The sequence below is a fragment of the Martes martes genome (assembly GCF_963455335.1).
Source record: "Martes martes genome assembly, chromosome: 8".
Classification (NCBI taxonomy): domain Eukaryota; kingdom Metazoa; phylum Chordata; class Mammalia; order Carnivora; family Mustelidae; genus Martes; species Martes martes.
The window spans coordinates 114265742-114281653 of NC_137895.1; the positions used below are offsets into that span (position 1 = coordinate 114265742).

Genomic DNA, 15912 nt, shown 5'->3' on the forward strand with positions numbered 1-15912 from the left:
AGAGAGGCAGGCAGAGAGAGAGGGGGAAGCAGACTCCCTGTTGAGCAGAGAGCCTGATGCGGGGCTCAATCGCAGGACCCTAGGATCATGACCTGAGCTGAAGGCAGAGGCTTTAACCCATTGAGCCACCTAGGCGCCCTCCATACAAAATTTTTTTTTTTTTTTTTTAGATTTTTACTTATTTATTTCACAGACAGAGATTACAAGTAGACAGAGAGGCAAGCAGAGAGAGGGGGGGAAGCAGGCTCCCCGCCAAGCAGAGAGCCCGACCCGGGGCTCGATCCCAGGACCCTGGGATCATGACCTGAGCCGAAGACAGAGGCCTTAACCCACCGAGCCACCCAGGTGCCCCCCCCCATACAAATTTTTAAAATCAAAAGTCACCCTAGAATCAAAACAGGAAGGCCTGTGGGAGGAACACCTGCCCAATCACATTATCTTAACATACAAAGAAGAGTCTGTTATAAATTACCAATGGTAAGGCACCAAAAACTTTTTAAATATTTTCATATTTCAGGTTCTCCTGGCCACTTTTATTGCATTATGGCATTTATCTAAATAACAGTGTATCAGGCAGGTGATGTATGACATGTTTCTTCTCTAGGAAATGGTTCCCTAGAAATAATAATCTACATGAACAGCCACATTGCAGCTCTGGTTGGTGCCATATGCACACAAAAGAGCATGCACTTAGTCACATACTCACACCGGGGTTAATGTTAATGAGTTCACTGAGCATGGAGCCAGTGGTTTTCATGTATTGTGTATGGTTCTTTATCTAAATTTATTTTTGAGGCAAGGTAGCATAACAAAGACAAGGCAACGTCTGCCTTAGCTTTCCTTAACTAGGAATAAATGGGAAATTTCCATTTCTAGAACCATCAAGCTGTCACTTCTCAAGTAACCAATTCACCTACTCTTCATTTTTAATCAGCCCTTTAAAAATGACATATTAACTGAGATTAAAAGTACTCATATGAGTGATTTAGAAAGTATATTATGTTAAATCTTGCTGTAATTTATGGCATTCACTGTTTGCATTTGTTAATATTTTTTTCCTTTCAGGTAGATTTTTCTACTTACTATATCTTTCGGCATTCAAGTGAGAAAGTCAGGTTATAATTTTGGGAAATTGTACTTACTGTGAAGGACCCACTGACTGCTAGTCCTGTATCATGGTGCCTTGAGTAAGGATGCATATTGACTTATATGATATTTGAAAAACACTTGGATCTTATATGACTTTTTATGCCAGTTTTCCTCTAGCACATTTATATAATGCACTTTTATTTCCAGCCCAATCAGAAGATGGAAGATTATGATTATTCATAAGTTTTCTTTAATAAGCATAGGTGCATTTATTACATAATTTATTCATTTTTCATAATTACAGTAGAATTCAATACACCAGTGCTTTATATGGTAGAGGAAGAAATTAGACTCCATTTGAGCAATTTTTCTACTTTAAATATCAAAATATTGGAGGTACAGGTAAAATTATTTTAATGGCTCTCCTTATTTCATGTAGCATTCCATAGCAATAATATAAAGACTTGGCTTTTTCTTTTTTTCTTTTTTTCTGATGGCAAAGATAGTATTTATTCATTTGGAAAACTTAGTCATATATCCATAAGCATAAAAAGGAAAGAAAAAATAGTAATTTAATCCCCCATTCAGAAATAGCCCCATTTAGAGGTGCCTGGGTAGCTCAGTTTGTTGAATATCCGACTCTGGATTTCAGCTCAGGTCATGGTCTTGGGGTCCTGGGATTGAGCCCTGCGTCGGGCTCCATGTAGGGAGTCTGCTTGAGATTCTCTCTCCCTCTCCCCGACATGCACTCACACACACTCTCTCTCTAAAATAAATAAATCTTAAAAAAAAAAAAAAAAGTAAGAAATATTCCCTTTTAATATTTGGTAGTTTTTCTCATACATACATGGGGGGAAAGTATTGAACCATACCTCTCCATAACCAGCCCCTTTCATACAAAAATGTATGGTAAGCATTTTTCATATTTTAAATACTTTTAGAAACATTGTTTATAATAGCTTTATTTAAAAATGTATGTTAATTTACTTAGGGGTTTTACTTTTTGTGTGTATTTTAAATGGCACTCTGAAGAATTTTAAAAGGGTGCTAAAGATGATGATAATTAAGATGGATGGCAGTATAGCTTTGCACATTATAATGATAACTTTCCGTAATGGAAGGTCTGAATCAAAAGGAATGTGGAACTTTAAGGCTCAGGATGCATATTGCAAAAATAACCCCCAAAGAGTCTTCATGCAAATATCTCCTATTAAGTAGGCTGCCTTGTTCTGTTGGTTTCTTTTGCTGTGCAAAAAGCAACATTTTGGTGTAGTTTATTGTTTATTTTTGCTTTTGTTTCCCTTGCCTGAGGAAAAAAATGTTTCTCAGGCTGATGTCAAAGAAATTACTACCTATGTTTTCTTCCAGGAGTTTTATGGTTTCACAATTATTTCTTTAATCCATTTTGAGTTTATTTTTTTGTATGGTGTGAGAAGGTGACCCAGCTCCATGCAGTGGTCCGGTTTTCCTAACATTATTTACTCCCTGTTGTATATTCTTGCCTCCTCTGGCATAGATTAATTGACCCTATAATAATGGGTTTATTTCTGGCCTCTCTATTTTGTTCTGTTGATCTGTGTGTCTGTTTTTGTGCTGCTGCCATACTGTTTTGATTATCATAGCCTTGTAATATAGTTTGAAATCTGGAATTGCAATACCTTTAGCTTTGTGCTTCTTTCTCAAGATTGCTTTGGCTATTTGGGGTCTTTTGTCATTCCATACAAATTTTAGTATTATCTTTTCTAATTCTGTGAAAAAATGCTATTGATATTTTGATACAGATTACATTGAATCTGTGATTGCTTTGGGTACTGTAGACATTTCAGTAATACTCTTCTAGTTCATGACCATGGGATATCTTCTCATTTGTTTGTGTTGTCTTTAGTATCTTTCATCATTGTTATAGTTTTCAGAGTATAGGTCTTCCAACTCCTTGGTTGAATTTATTCCTAGGCATCTTGTTCTTTTTGGTGCAATTGTAAATAGATTGTTTTCTTAATTTATTTTTCTGCTACTTCATTATTAGTGCACAGATATGTAACATATTTCTGCATATTAATTTTGTATCCTTTGACTTTATTGAATCCATTTATAAATTCTATTAGTGGAATCTTTATTTATTTATTTTTTGGTTGGAGTCTTTAGGTTTTCTATATATCATATCATGTCATCTGCAAATAGTGAAAGTTTTACTTCTTCCTTACCAGTTTGGATGCCTCCTATTTCTTTTTCTTACCTAATAGCTACAGCTAGAACTTCCAATACTTTGTTGGATAAAAGTGGTGAGAGCGGACATCCTTGTCTTGCTTCTGATCTTGGGGGAGAAGCTCTCACTTTTTCCCTTTCAGTCTGATGTTAGCTGTAGGTTTTTCAAATATGGCCTTTATTATGTTGAGATATGTTCCCTCTAATCCTCAACTTTGTTGAGGGTTTTTAATTAGGAATGGATGTGGTATTTTGTCAGATGCTTTTTCTAAATCTATTGAGATGATAATGTGGTTTTTATCCTTTCTCTGGTTAATGTAATGTATCATATTGATTGATTTGCAAATATTGAACCACCCTTGTATCCCTAGAATATATCTTACATAATCATGGTGAATAATTTTTTTAATGTATTGTTGAATTCCGTTTGTTAGTATTTTGTTGAGGATTTATTGCATCTGTGTTCAATGGGGATAGGGCCTGTAGTTTTCTCTTTTTGTATTTTCTTCGGTCTAAAATTTAGTTTGTAATTTTTGCATTTATGTTTGAGGGAGGTTGGTCTGGAGGTTTCTTGCCTTCTAGTGACTTACCTGGTTTTAATATTGTATAGTATCTGTATAATATTGACCTCATAGAATTAGACTGTTAGATTCCACCTCCTTTTCAATTTTCTAGAAGAATTTGTATATAATTGATATTGTTTCTTCTTTAAATATTCAGTAGATTCCAGCAAACCAACCACTGCAGACTAGAGTTTTCTTCAAGGGAAGATTTTTAACTAGAAATTCAGTTTCTTTGAAAATATAGGGTAACTTCTTGAATGAGCTTTGGTAATTTGTCTTTCGGGAGAATTGTTTATTTAGTTTAAATTATCAAATTTATTGCCAAAATGTTGTTTGTAATGATCCCTGTTATCTTTTTAATAGCAGTAGTATCTATAATGAGGTCACCTCTCCCATTCCTGATACTGGTCATTTGTGTTTTCTTTCTTTTGATTAAGCTAAAGGTTTATCATATTTATTGATATTGTTGAAAAGTCTGCTTTTGATTTAATTTATTTTTACTTATTTTTCTGTTGTTCCTTTCACTTATTTACTCCAGTCTCTCATTTCTTTTCTTCTACTTAATTTGGGTTAAGTTTGCTTTTTCTGGGTTTTAAGGTAGAAACTAAGGTCATTGACTTCAGGTAGAAACTAAGGTAAAAACTAAGGTCATTGACTTGAGGCCTACTTTCTTTACTAAAATAGATGCTTAGTACTCTAAATTTCTGTGTACTGCTTTTTGATATGTTGTTTTTGCATTTCATTCAGTTCAAAAACTTGATTATTTTCATTTTGATTTCTTCTTTGAATCCATAGGTTAGTGTGTGATTTAATTAACAAATATTTGAAGATTTCCCAGGAAATATTTATGTTTTTTGTTTTCTACTTTAATTCCACTGTGGTCAGAGAACACACATTATATGACTTGAATCTTCTTTAGTGTATTGAGACTTTCTTTATGACCCAAAATATGGTCTGTCTTGATAAATATTTCATGTGCACTTGAAAACCATGTGTATTCTGTGGTGTTGGGTGGAATGTTTTATAAATGTTGGGTCAAGTTGACCTCTAATATCTTTAGTGACTTTCTGTCTCTTACTGAATATTGATTATGAATTATTTTCTACTTTTCCTTACAGTTCTATTAGTTCTTGCTTTATGTATTTTGAAGCTCAATTATTTGGAACATAAACATTTGGGATTATTACATCTTTTTGATGAGTTGACTTTTTATAATTATGAAATGACCTTCTTTATGCCTGGTAATATTCATTACTATATAATCTACTTTTTCTGATACTAATATAACCACTCTAACTTTCTTTTGTCTAGTGCTAACATGATATATCTTTTTCCATTCTTTTACTTATAACCTATTTGTATCTCCATATTTAAAGTGCCTTTCTTATAGGCAACATATAGTTGGGTCGTGGATTTTTATCCAAACTTTATCTTTTATTGAGATATTTATATCACTTATAATTAATACGATTATTGATATGATTAGGTTTTAATCTGTCATCTTGATATCCCATCTATTTTATTCTCTTATATTCCCTTGAAAAACAGTATTTTTATGATTCCATTTTTTTAATTCTTGGTTTTTAGCTGAAATTTCTTTCTTTTGTGATTTTAGTTGTTGTCTTGAGATGTATAATATACATGTTCAACTTAGCATAACGTACCTTGCAGTCATATTATACCAATTCACTGATAATAAAAGAACTTTACAATTGTATACTTACATTTCTCCCTTCTCAACTTTTGTCTGATTGTTATCATATATCATTTTACATATGTTATAAACCCCACACTGCATCCTTAATTCTTTTTATTCAAATAGTTACATTTTTAGGAGATTCAACTATTAAGGGGAAAAAAGCCTTGTATGTTTACTGTACAGTTCCACTTTCTATTATTTTTCCTTCCTATGTATAGATCCATATTCTAATCTAACATTCCTTCTGCCTAAAAGACATTGTTCACATTTTTATAGTGTGAGTGAACTTGTAATGTATTTTTCAGCTTATATATTTATAAAATATCTTCATTTCTCCTTTATTTTTTAAAGATACTATATGTGAACATAGAATTCTACATTACAGGGTATTTTTTTTCAATATTTTAAAAGATGCGGCTCCACTGTCTTCTCACTTGCATTGTTTCCAACAGGAAATCCTCTATATGTAATGTATCTTTGGAATGCCTTTTAAAAAATTTTATTTTTAGCAGTTTTGAGCAATTTGGTCATGATATGCTTTGGTGTAGTTTTCACTGTTTTTTAATGCTTCGGGTAGTTTTCAGCTTTTCGGGTCTGTGTGTTTATTTAGTTTTACTCAAATTTGGAAACATTTCTGCCCATTATTTCTAAAATGATTTTTTTGTCTTTCCATTTTTCTTCTCTCCATATATATATTAGGCTGCTTGCTTTGAATTGTCCTATAGCTCTCACTAATCATTTCTTCCTTTCTTTTCTTTCTTTCTTTTTTTTTTTAACTCTCTTCTCCCTGAGTTTCATTTTCAAAAATCTCTAATTACTGTGTTTTCAAGTTTGCTAACATTTTATTTTAACATGGATAATATGCTGTTAATCCCATCCAGTGTATTTTCTTTTTATATGTTAGAGTTTTCATCTCCGGAAATTTTATGTGGGTCTTTTTTATATCTTTCCTGTCTGTATTTAACTTTTTGAACATATGAAATACAGTCCTTACTTAATTACAGTTAGAACTTAATGTTCTTGACTGCTTATTCTAATGAGTGTCAGTTCAGGGTCAGTTTTGATTATTTTCTGCATTATGGCTCATGTTTTCCTGCTTCTTTATATGCTTGATAATTTTTAATTACATGTCAGATACAAAGTTTATGTTGTTGGGTGATGGATGTTTTTGTAGGCCTGTTCTAAATGTACAGTTAAGGCACTTGGAAATAGTTTGTTCCTTTTCAGTCTCGCTTTACAGTTTGTTACATGAAACCAGAGAAATGCTTGGTGTGGGGCTTGATTATTTCCTCTGCTAAGGCAAGACCCTTCTTTATCCCCTACTCGACGTCCTGTGAATTAGGAGTTTCTTCAGTCTGGCTGGTAGGAAGGGGTGATATCCCTGTGTCTCTGTGAGTGTGGAGCAGCTTGGATCTTCCCCTGACCTCAGGTAGTTTCTTTATTTGCATGTGCTGATCAGTTACATGTGCGGATACCTGATAGAGACCCTCTTCTTTGCTCTTTGTTTCTCTTTCCACAGCTCTCTTTTCTCCATTACTCTGGGAATCTCCACCAAGGTTCTCCCTTCCTACAACGTTGTCATATGGCTCTTCTCATTTGTTTCCTGTCCCCCAGGAGAACAGTCTCTTGTGATCTGATGTCCAGTTTTTTGAAATATTGTTTCACATATTTTGTTTATATTTTGGGTTGTTTCAGGCAGGAGGATAAATCTGGCCTCTGTTACTCAGTCTTAACTGGCGTAGAAGTCAAGCCTTTTAACTTTGGCTAATTTTCTATTTAAAAACACTTAAAATTTTAAATAGAAAAATTCATCCATCTTTACCTTAACGGCTTCTGTCTTTGGTGTCATGCTTGAAACACTTCTGTGTTTGACGGCTTATAAAATATTTACCTATATTTTTTTCAATGTCTTTGACTGCCTTATTTTTATATTCAGATGTTTTGAATATACACTGTATTATAGACAACTCAGAAAATAGCTAATTTGGAGGCAAAAACCCCTGAAGTGCCTCAACAGACACATGGCCAGTACCCATCTTAACCTATTTCGTGTCCTGCATTTTGCTATCCCTTTATTTTTTATATAGTTGTAATCCTAGGGTGTATGTCATTTACCATATTCATTCAGTACATTTTCCATCTTCCTACATAATCTTTATAATTGTATCTTAATGACTGAATTATATTTCATCCAATGAGTATACTGCAATTAGTGCAATTATGCTAACTTTACCTATATTGCTAAACATTTGAGTTATTTCTTCTTAAATAGAGTATATGAAACATAATTATCTGGCAGGCATTTTTAGGGAATCTTAATTTTGTCTACTTTTTTTTTTTTTTTCTTTGCCACTGTGGACAGAGATGCAGGTACAGTTCCTCTCTCGCTGTGTCATTGCTTCCACCTCCAGGCCTACACCAGTACCCTCTGGGCATCCCTGTCTGTGTGCAAATGAGAAGGAAATAAAAACATGAGATTCTTAATAGTGCAGTCCATTTCTTATTACTCAGATCATTAAAACTATGAAGAGTTTTTAAAGAGCTTATAATGTACATTGTTCGTATGTATTAACAAGGCATCTGAATTGGTTTCTAATTATTATTTGTGCTTGGTTCTTTCTAGGAAGGTTGCTGTTCACGTCCAGCATATCATAATGCAGAATTCTCTCTCAGTACCACTGAAAGATCCAGGTAAGATAAACCGTGCTGAGGAAAGTGGTAATGAGTGTGTTATAAATAGTGGAAATTGACACATTCAGTGCCACTGTCCCCCAACCAAAGGTAATTTATTTCCTGGAACTGAGAACAAAATTCTAATTATATCAGAAAGTTGATTTCCTTTGGTAAATTACTGAAGCATATGAAGGACATGTATGTTTGACTGAGAACTCCTCGAGAGCAGGACCATCTCATCCCCACACAAAGCTCACAGAACCCAGGCCATGAGTTAGCAGTTAGTTGGCACCAATTGAAGTCAACGGCAATTATCAGGTATTGATTTTGGTGAAACAGAAGGACGTGTTTTAATGAGAAGACTATATATGTGTATGTATATATTCTTACACACATGCACACTACAACACACATGTAGAGAGAGGGGATATTCACTAATACATTTCTTTGACTTGTTTCTTCTCATAGTCATTTAGAAAGAAACAGGAATTAGTTTATTCAGATCCAGCCCCACGTGATTTATAAAGTAAGTCATGGCTTTTTAAAAGGAACTCTTGAAGGTTTCAGAAAAGCAGAGTATAAGTGGAGATAGAGTTTTTTCTGAATAAAGAGTAATTAAATTTCCATCATTGTCAAGGGCAAACTCTAACCTTTAGGAAGAATTCAATTCTTTTACCTGCCCCTACATATTCTCTTCTACACAGAAGAGAAGTTTTGATATGTATGTGAGAAAAATAATGTCTTTAATAATGTGAATTTGGGCTTCCTTCATGGAAGACATAACTTTTAATGAATGAAGGGAATTCGCTACAAAGAACCCTTAACCGTAGCAAACACTCTTTGATCTCTCTACCAAAAGGAAGCATCATAACTGTTAAAAGAGTGTAGAGTCCAGGTCTGACACTCAGTGCTACCACTGAATTGCATATCTTAGGTACATCACTTGACTCCACTTTCTCCTCTATAAATCTGTAAAATGAACATAGTAAGTACTACCCTGTGGTCACGTGGAGATGAAAGGAGATATGCACATGAATCACCCAGCATATTCCTACTTGCGTACTAGGCACTGTAAGATGATAGTGGCTATCCTCTTAATGGTCGTTATTGATATCTGGGCTCCCTCCATCTGAGGAGGCTGATGTAATGAGATGAGCATGACTGTCTCCTGCTTCAGGTACCTTCAGGTACCAGGTACCTTAAAACGCCAAGCATGGTCCATGGGGACCCCAGGGAAGTAAATACAGAGCAGACCTCAGGCTTACTTCTGGTCCAGACATTTGACCAAAGGAAGAGTAAGTGTCCTTAAGACTCGCATGAGATCCAGTCCTGAGCACAAGGGCAAGAAAGGGCATGGGATGAGAGAGAAAGGAGAGAACCCTAACTAGAAACAGAAAGTGTGCATTTCCTGTGAGTGTTTTCTGGTGTATACCCTTTGGAAGATATCTGTAGTAGTAGGTAGCTGATCAAGGAGTTGGAAACTTAGTGTCCTAGCTGGAATCACCTTGTTCATCTGAGCTAGTGGTGTGACTGCTTAGAAGGAAGAGGACTGGATGTCAGGAAAACTGGCCTCCTTTCCCACATCTACTGCCAACCAGCTGTTGAACTTCAGACAACTTATTTTGCTTGTAAGCCTCGGTTTCCCCATTAGTAAAGCCAGGATTACTAGATATTCTTCTCCATCTCTAAAAGGTGGTAAATCTGTGTAACAAAGCAATGAGCCGCTTGGTTTCCATCTAATATGGGGGAGTCATTCATGTCACCTCTCATGCCTCCTGCCTCCTTTGTTTCTCATCAGGCCTTATTCTGGGTTTTTTTTTTCGCATCTACCTCTTGAGCTGCATGAGCTTAGTTACCTCCATGGGCCTAGCCAGAAAATAAGATACCTTCAAGCCTAGCAAGGAGTTCAGTAGCACTCGTAAATACTTTGTCAGTCTTTTCTGGGACCAGAGATGCTTGAGCCCCAAACCCAGAATTTAACAGAGAAAAAGATAAAATAACTAAAAGAGCTCAATTTATCAAGTGCCTCCAGTGTGGTAGTCACTCTGCCCACAACTTTGTTTTTTTAATCCTCACCATAAATTAGGTATAATCTTTGACAGGTTCAGGGAGATTGGTTACTTTTACCAAGATCACCAATTAGGGAAGTGACAGCTAAGACTTGAACCCAGAGCTATCAAAATCCAAAACTCACTATGTGTCCCCTGTGTCACAGGGTAAATCTATAAAGAGCATTTCTAGTTCTATTTTTAGATCATTCTCCTTTTTCTTCTTTGATCAGCCATATGAATTTATGTTTCTGTCATCAAATGTAATCAGTTACGTGACATGAGACATGTCATTTGTTAATTAAATGCTGAGTAATTTATTTAACACATCATTGATGGCTATCTAAAATTATGGTACTTAAACATTTCAGACTTATAAACACACATGAACATATATTATACATATTAATATATGAAATTCAGGTTAGGATATTACTAGCAGAGTTGTGGAACTTAAGAAAATCCAGTGTGTCACATAGTATCTCCTAACAAAATTTCCGTGGTGGAAGCAGACTTAATGATCACCAATATAATAGTTAACCAGTCAGATCCAAAGATTTAAGGGATCTTTGTGCTTTTACAAAACACAAAATCCTATTAGAAGAGCAGACATGAATGTAATTAACTAAACTCATGGCAAATGCTGTATTGAAAGTATGACGTCCTTTGCGAACCTGGATGAAGGGATCATTGGTTAGGTCAGAAGTTTTGAGGCTGATGTTTTGGGGGGGAAACACACCAGAGGAGATGACATTTGTTCAGGACGTTAATCCGTGTGTAGAACACAAAGAGGTGGACTTTAGGGGGTCAAGGGATATGGGCTTAATTCTGAGAAAGAACTGGAGGAAACTAATTAGAAATTCTAATGCCTTCTATTTAAATGTTTTCTAATTTTGGATAAGGGGATTTAATATTATAGTATCACTCTAATGATAATCTGTAGTATATTAAAAGCTTTCCAGTATAATTTAGTGTCATCATTATTCCTTTCTGTGTGAAAGTATTACTTATTGAATCTCCAGAAGTTCATTAGACTTACTTCGTTATGATTTTCTGTCTTCTCATGCATTCAGGATTTGGAGATAGGATTTATGGTTTTCCCATAACTTTCTGGTTTTTTGCTTGATATTTTCAAATGGTAAGATAATAGAATTATAAGAGCGGGTATTTTGTGTTGGAAAATAGCAAATTGTAGCAATATGCTTTTGAAAAAAAAAAAAGTATGAAAACAACGGAATAATGCCAACTACAGTTGTTGTAATTTCTACTTTAAATTTGTTGAAGGACAGACAAAACCACCACAGTGATTGAAAATGCACATGAATTTTTACTTGCCAGATAAGGAACACACAAATGAGCAGCTCTGCCCCATGGTTCTCTGACGGGACAGTTCATGCTTTCCATGTGCCAGAAAGTTCACTATGGTGATGTCAATGAAGGATCGAAATTTGCTCCTCAGAGAAGACAGGATGAATTGTTGGTCTCCAGGTAGTTGGTTGAAACAAGTCCTACTGTCCATTGGACAGGAATGAGTCTTCATTTAAGCCCAGGGAGGGTCTGTTTTACTGGAGTTGTTCAAAATTCGTCTTTTGCCAACTTCACAATTCAGTTTTGCCATTGACGAGGCAAGTGTGCTGCAGGTAGAAGGGTCTTATTACACAGGTCTTCCAACATTCTTCTCAGCTCTGTCATAACATTTGCATTGTTCAAAGGTAGTTTTCAAATTGTGAGTGCTATTTTTAGTCAATGAGACTAATAATAAGTAGGAGTGAGACACAGCAGATGCTTTGAGGCAAGAGGGTCTTAATGACCCCCTTTGGAACCGCAGCAGTTAGCTAAATATGCAGTCAACCCCGACTCAGTTCCAAAACCTGTGCAGTGTTTAACACTGCAGTCATGGCCATTACCATGTATCATGTGAATTCAGATTTGGATCTAAAAAAAAAACACACACACACAAAAACCAAAAAACCTGGATTTTCTGATTTAATAAAATACTTTTAAAATAATTATGGTATGGCTTAAAAATGTAGACTTAAAATATATATATACTTACATTCAACGTAAACATTTTAGTATTTGTGAGTATAGCATATTAGAACTCAGGGAACAGTTGGGGAAAGTAGTGAATTTTTTTTTTTTTAAGTTTAGCAAAATATTCTTCTAGGCTCCTAGAATCAGGTTCTTCATAAACTTCTTGATGAATTTTTTTGTCTCTGGCAGGCTGTCAAGCACTTTGACATGTAGTGGCTTCTCATATATACATTAAATTTTGTTGAAAATGCTTTAAACTGAAACTTCAAAAAAATCCTTAGACTTAGATGCTGTGAAAACATTTTAATCTGTGCTTCTTGACAAAACACCAAGATGGAGTTCCCAAGTCTGCGTGTTCACTTAACAAATACTTACTGCCTTTGGAGGGACCGTGAGGAAGGAGCACAGAAGAAAAAAGGAAACTCAAATGAAGCTCTGCTGTTTTGGCTCGGTTTCAGTAAAGCTGTGCTGCCTATGAGAACAGTTTGCTTTCTATGAGGACTTAACCTAAAAATGGTTTATTGTCTTACTATCTAACTATAGTTTGACTTTCCACCATGGTATTGAAGCCACTTCTTAAGTTCCGGTCCTGTCTTCTCTTCTCCTCTCCCCCTTCCTCTCCCCTTCCCCCTCTCTTCCTGCCCTCTCAGTCTGGGGAAAGAATACTGAACTAAGAGCTGATGAGTTGAGCTCTCTTGACCCTTCCACCCTTCTTTTCAGGCTCTTTGATCTTGGCCAAATCAGGGAGCCTCAGTCCCTTCATCTCTCAACTGGGAACAGTAATTCTTGCTCTGGACCAGCCAGATGGGATAAGATACAGTTGATGCTCCTCATTCATGAGAGCCCCACGCTATAAGGTCGTAGCTAATACTGAACTATTGCTCCACATCATTAGGTTCCCGTGAGACTCTGGTCACAGCACAGTATTTTCATCAACTATCAGTACAGAACCTAGCTTTCTGTGGAGTCCTTAACCCTGAGCTCACAGACACAGCATGATCACTCATGCCTTAAGCAAAGCTTATCTAACATGTGTCTTTTTTCTACAAAGCACATCCGTGTTTTCTCACACTTAGGAACACTGGACAGCATAGCAGCCCTATGCTTGACAGTGAAATCACCAACCAAAAAGGGAAAAAAAATAAGAAAAAGGTAACACTAAATAGAGCACGAAAATGACACTTGTTTGTAATAGAAGAGCTGCAAGAAGGCAGAGAGCATCAGCCACGGCTGAGAATGTGTGCGTGGCATGACTCGCGTGTTTCGCTTGTGCGTGTCCACAGATGACCATGCAGGCATCACCAGTATGGATTTGGGGACTGTAAAGAAATTTTAGCAAGCAGGTGAAATTTTTACCTCTAGAATCTGGAAATGATGAGGATCAACTATAATTTACCTTGTAAATTCTTTTAAAGCGCAATGTAAATCTCAGAATAATGTGCCAAATAAGTTACTTTGGGTAAAATTTAGCTCAAATATAAGAATTTTGTGCAAAGTTGATTTTTGGTATTTGTGAGTATAGCATACTAAAACTCAGGGAACACTTTGATTTTATCAACACACTGATATTATCAATGTCAATTTCATAAAGTAATAAATATAAGGTGCCTGGGTTGCTCAGTCTGTTAAGTGTCTGCCTTCAGGTCACATCCTGATCTCAGGGTCTTGGAATCGGGCCCCGTGTTGGGCTGCCGGCTCAGTGGGAAGTCTGTTTCTCCCTCTCCCTCTGTCCCTTCCCACCACTTGTGCTCTCATGCGCTCTCTCTCTCAAATAAATAAAATCTTTTAAAACAATAAAAATAAAGTAATAAATATATTATTTGAAAGAGACCGCAAGTTTTTAGCTCAGTAAAGCTATGAATACAACTATTAATGCAAATTCTTTAGCTTTTCAGCCCTCATATTTAATGCACAGTAGCAAGGAGAACCACTATAATCTGATGCTTTGCGTTTAGTGGTTAACATGGCTTTGTCACCTCATTATTGGTGGGTGGGGGAGGAATCATTCCCTATGTATTACCAACATATTAAGTTTCCAAATATGTGGCATTCATATGGAAACAGTTTGATCTTAACTAGTGGTATAAATGCTGTTCTTGGACTTTTGGTACCATTTTATGTCATAGACTATCTACAAATTGACATTTTCAAGCTGGTTTTGGTTAACTTACTTAATGTTGGAAATTGGAACTTTCCAGTGTAATAACCTCTGCAAAATACCACTATAGATTATTGGTATGTTATGCTGTTGACAGCATTACAAATGGAAAACACACAAATACCTACAGAAATTTCCTTATAGAACAAAATGGAAATGACCTGGGTGGCCTGCAGCTTATCAGGTAGACCTTATATTGGAAGTTATTTTCCTATTTTGAGCTATCATGCTAGGGTTTAGAATATTCTTATTAGTAAATTCAGATTATGAGTTTGTTGTTTGAAATAGCCATATTCCCCTGCTTAAAAAAAACAGGCTACTAATCAGATAGTCCGCTTGGGCATGTATCAATGTCATTGCGGCCATTTGGCAGCAGAGTCTCTCAGAAGCTCCAATTAACCATGCAAATATATTTCATAGCATCACATTCCACTTTGTCAGAACCCCCGCTGCCTTTATATTATTAACATAAATGCAGGTGCAAATAGCATTTATGTTCTTTGATAGAAAGCAGTTGGAGACATTTCACTGAGGGATACAACACTTTCAGATTGTGTACATCTGTTCAAATAATGTATCCAGCCCCAGTGACATGAACACAAGGATGGAAGCATCTGCCCCTGAGACCATTTGCCATATAGCAGATGCTTACATCTTTATTTATGCAGATGGTTGGTGTGATGAGTTGAGCTGGGATAAAAGCAAAGAAGTTTGACAGAGGTATTTAGGATGCTTTGCAAGACAGAAATGTAGGCTAGGCATTTCATGTTTGTAAAAGTCTAATACTAATAAGTACATAAGTCTTAGTATGCTTTAATGGAATAAACATACTGTCCTATCTGTAAATTAATTGGCACCAAAATTATTAAGATCCTTACAGAAACTTCAACATGCAACTTATACTAGAAACAAAAACGTACTAGTTTTGTTTTGATAAAATAATTTAAAATGATTTTGAATGCATCTTGTTACAAGTTCTTTAAAAACAGTGCTCTACGTTTTAAAAGATTTTATACTACCAAGAGAACCTTGTGATGACATTTCTTTAAACTGGGGGAAAATACAAACATCATTAGTTTAAATGTAATTTATGAGCTATTCCATGAATATAAATTCACACTAAGTAAAATAAATTTCTGAAGCATTACACCTTTGTAAGATTTTTGTCAAGCATTTCATTACTTAATCTTCGTTCTAACATTTTCAACTACTGAAGTCTTAATTATAGTTGATATTTTTATTAGGATAAATTACCTTTAGATGCTTTATTTTCAAAACTCTGTCCTGTGGATCTGCCGTATTATATTCTCACAGGAAACCACAGTGAAAGAAATAGAAACTTATCAACCAAAAGCAAGACATTTCCAGATTTTATCTTATGTTCTCATTCACAAACCCAACAAAAAAATTCACAGACTCTCAGAAGAGCTGGGACATTAGATT

At 35.5% G+C, this 15912-nt stretch overlaps 1 protein-coding gene across 3 annotated transcripts in view; it reads left to right on the forward strand.

Annotated features, from left to right (window-relative positions):
* The window catches only part of ZNF438 (zinc finger protein 438), a 174511-nt gene that overhangs the window by 139005 nt on the left and 19594 nt on the right, over nt 1-15912 (forward strand). For all 3 annotated transcript variants that reach the window (XM_080811145.1, XM_080811147.1, XM_080811146.1), the window contains one exon: nt 8180-8247. In XM_080811145.1, the coding sequence (XP_080667271.1) occupies nt 8211-8247 (37 nt within the window). In that variant the 5' untranslated portion in view covers nt 8180-8210. The remainder of the gene's footprint in view (nt 1-8179; nt 8248-15912) is intronic.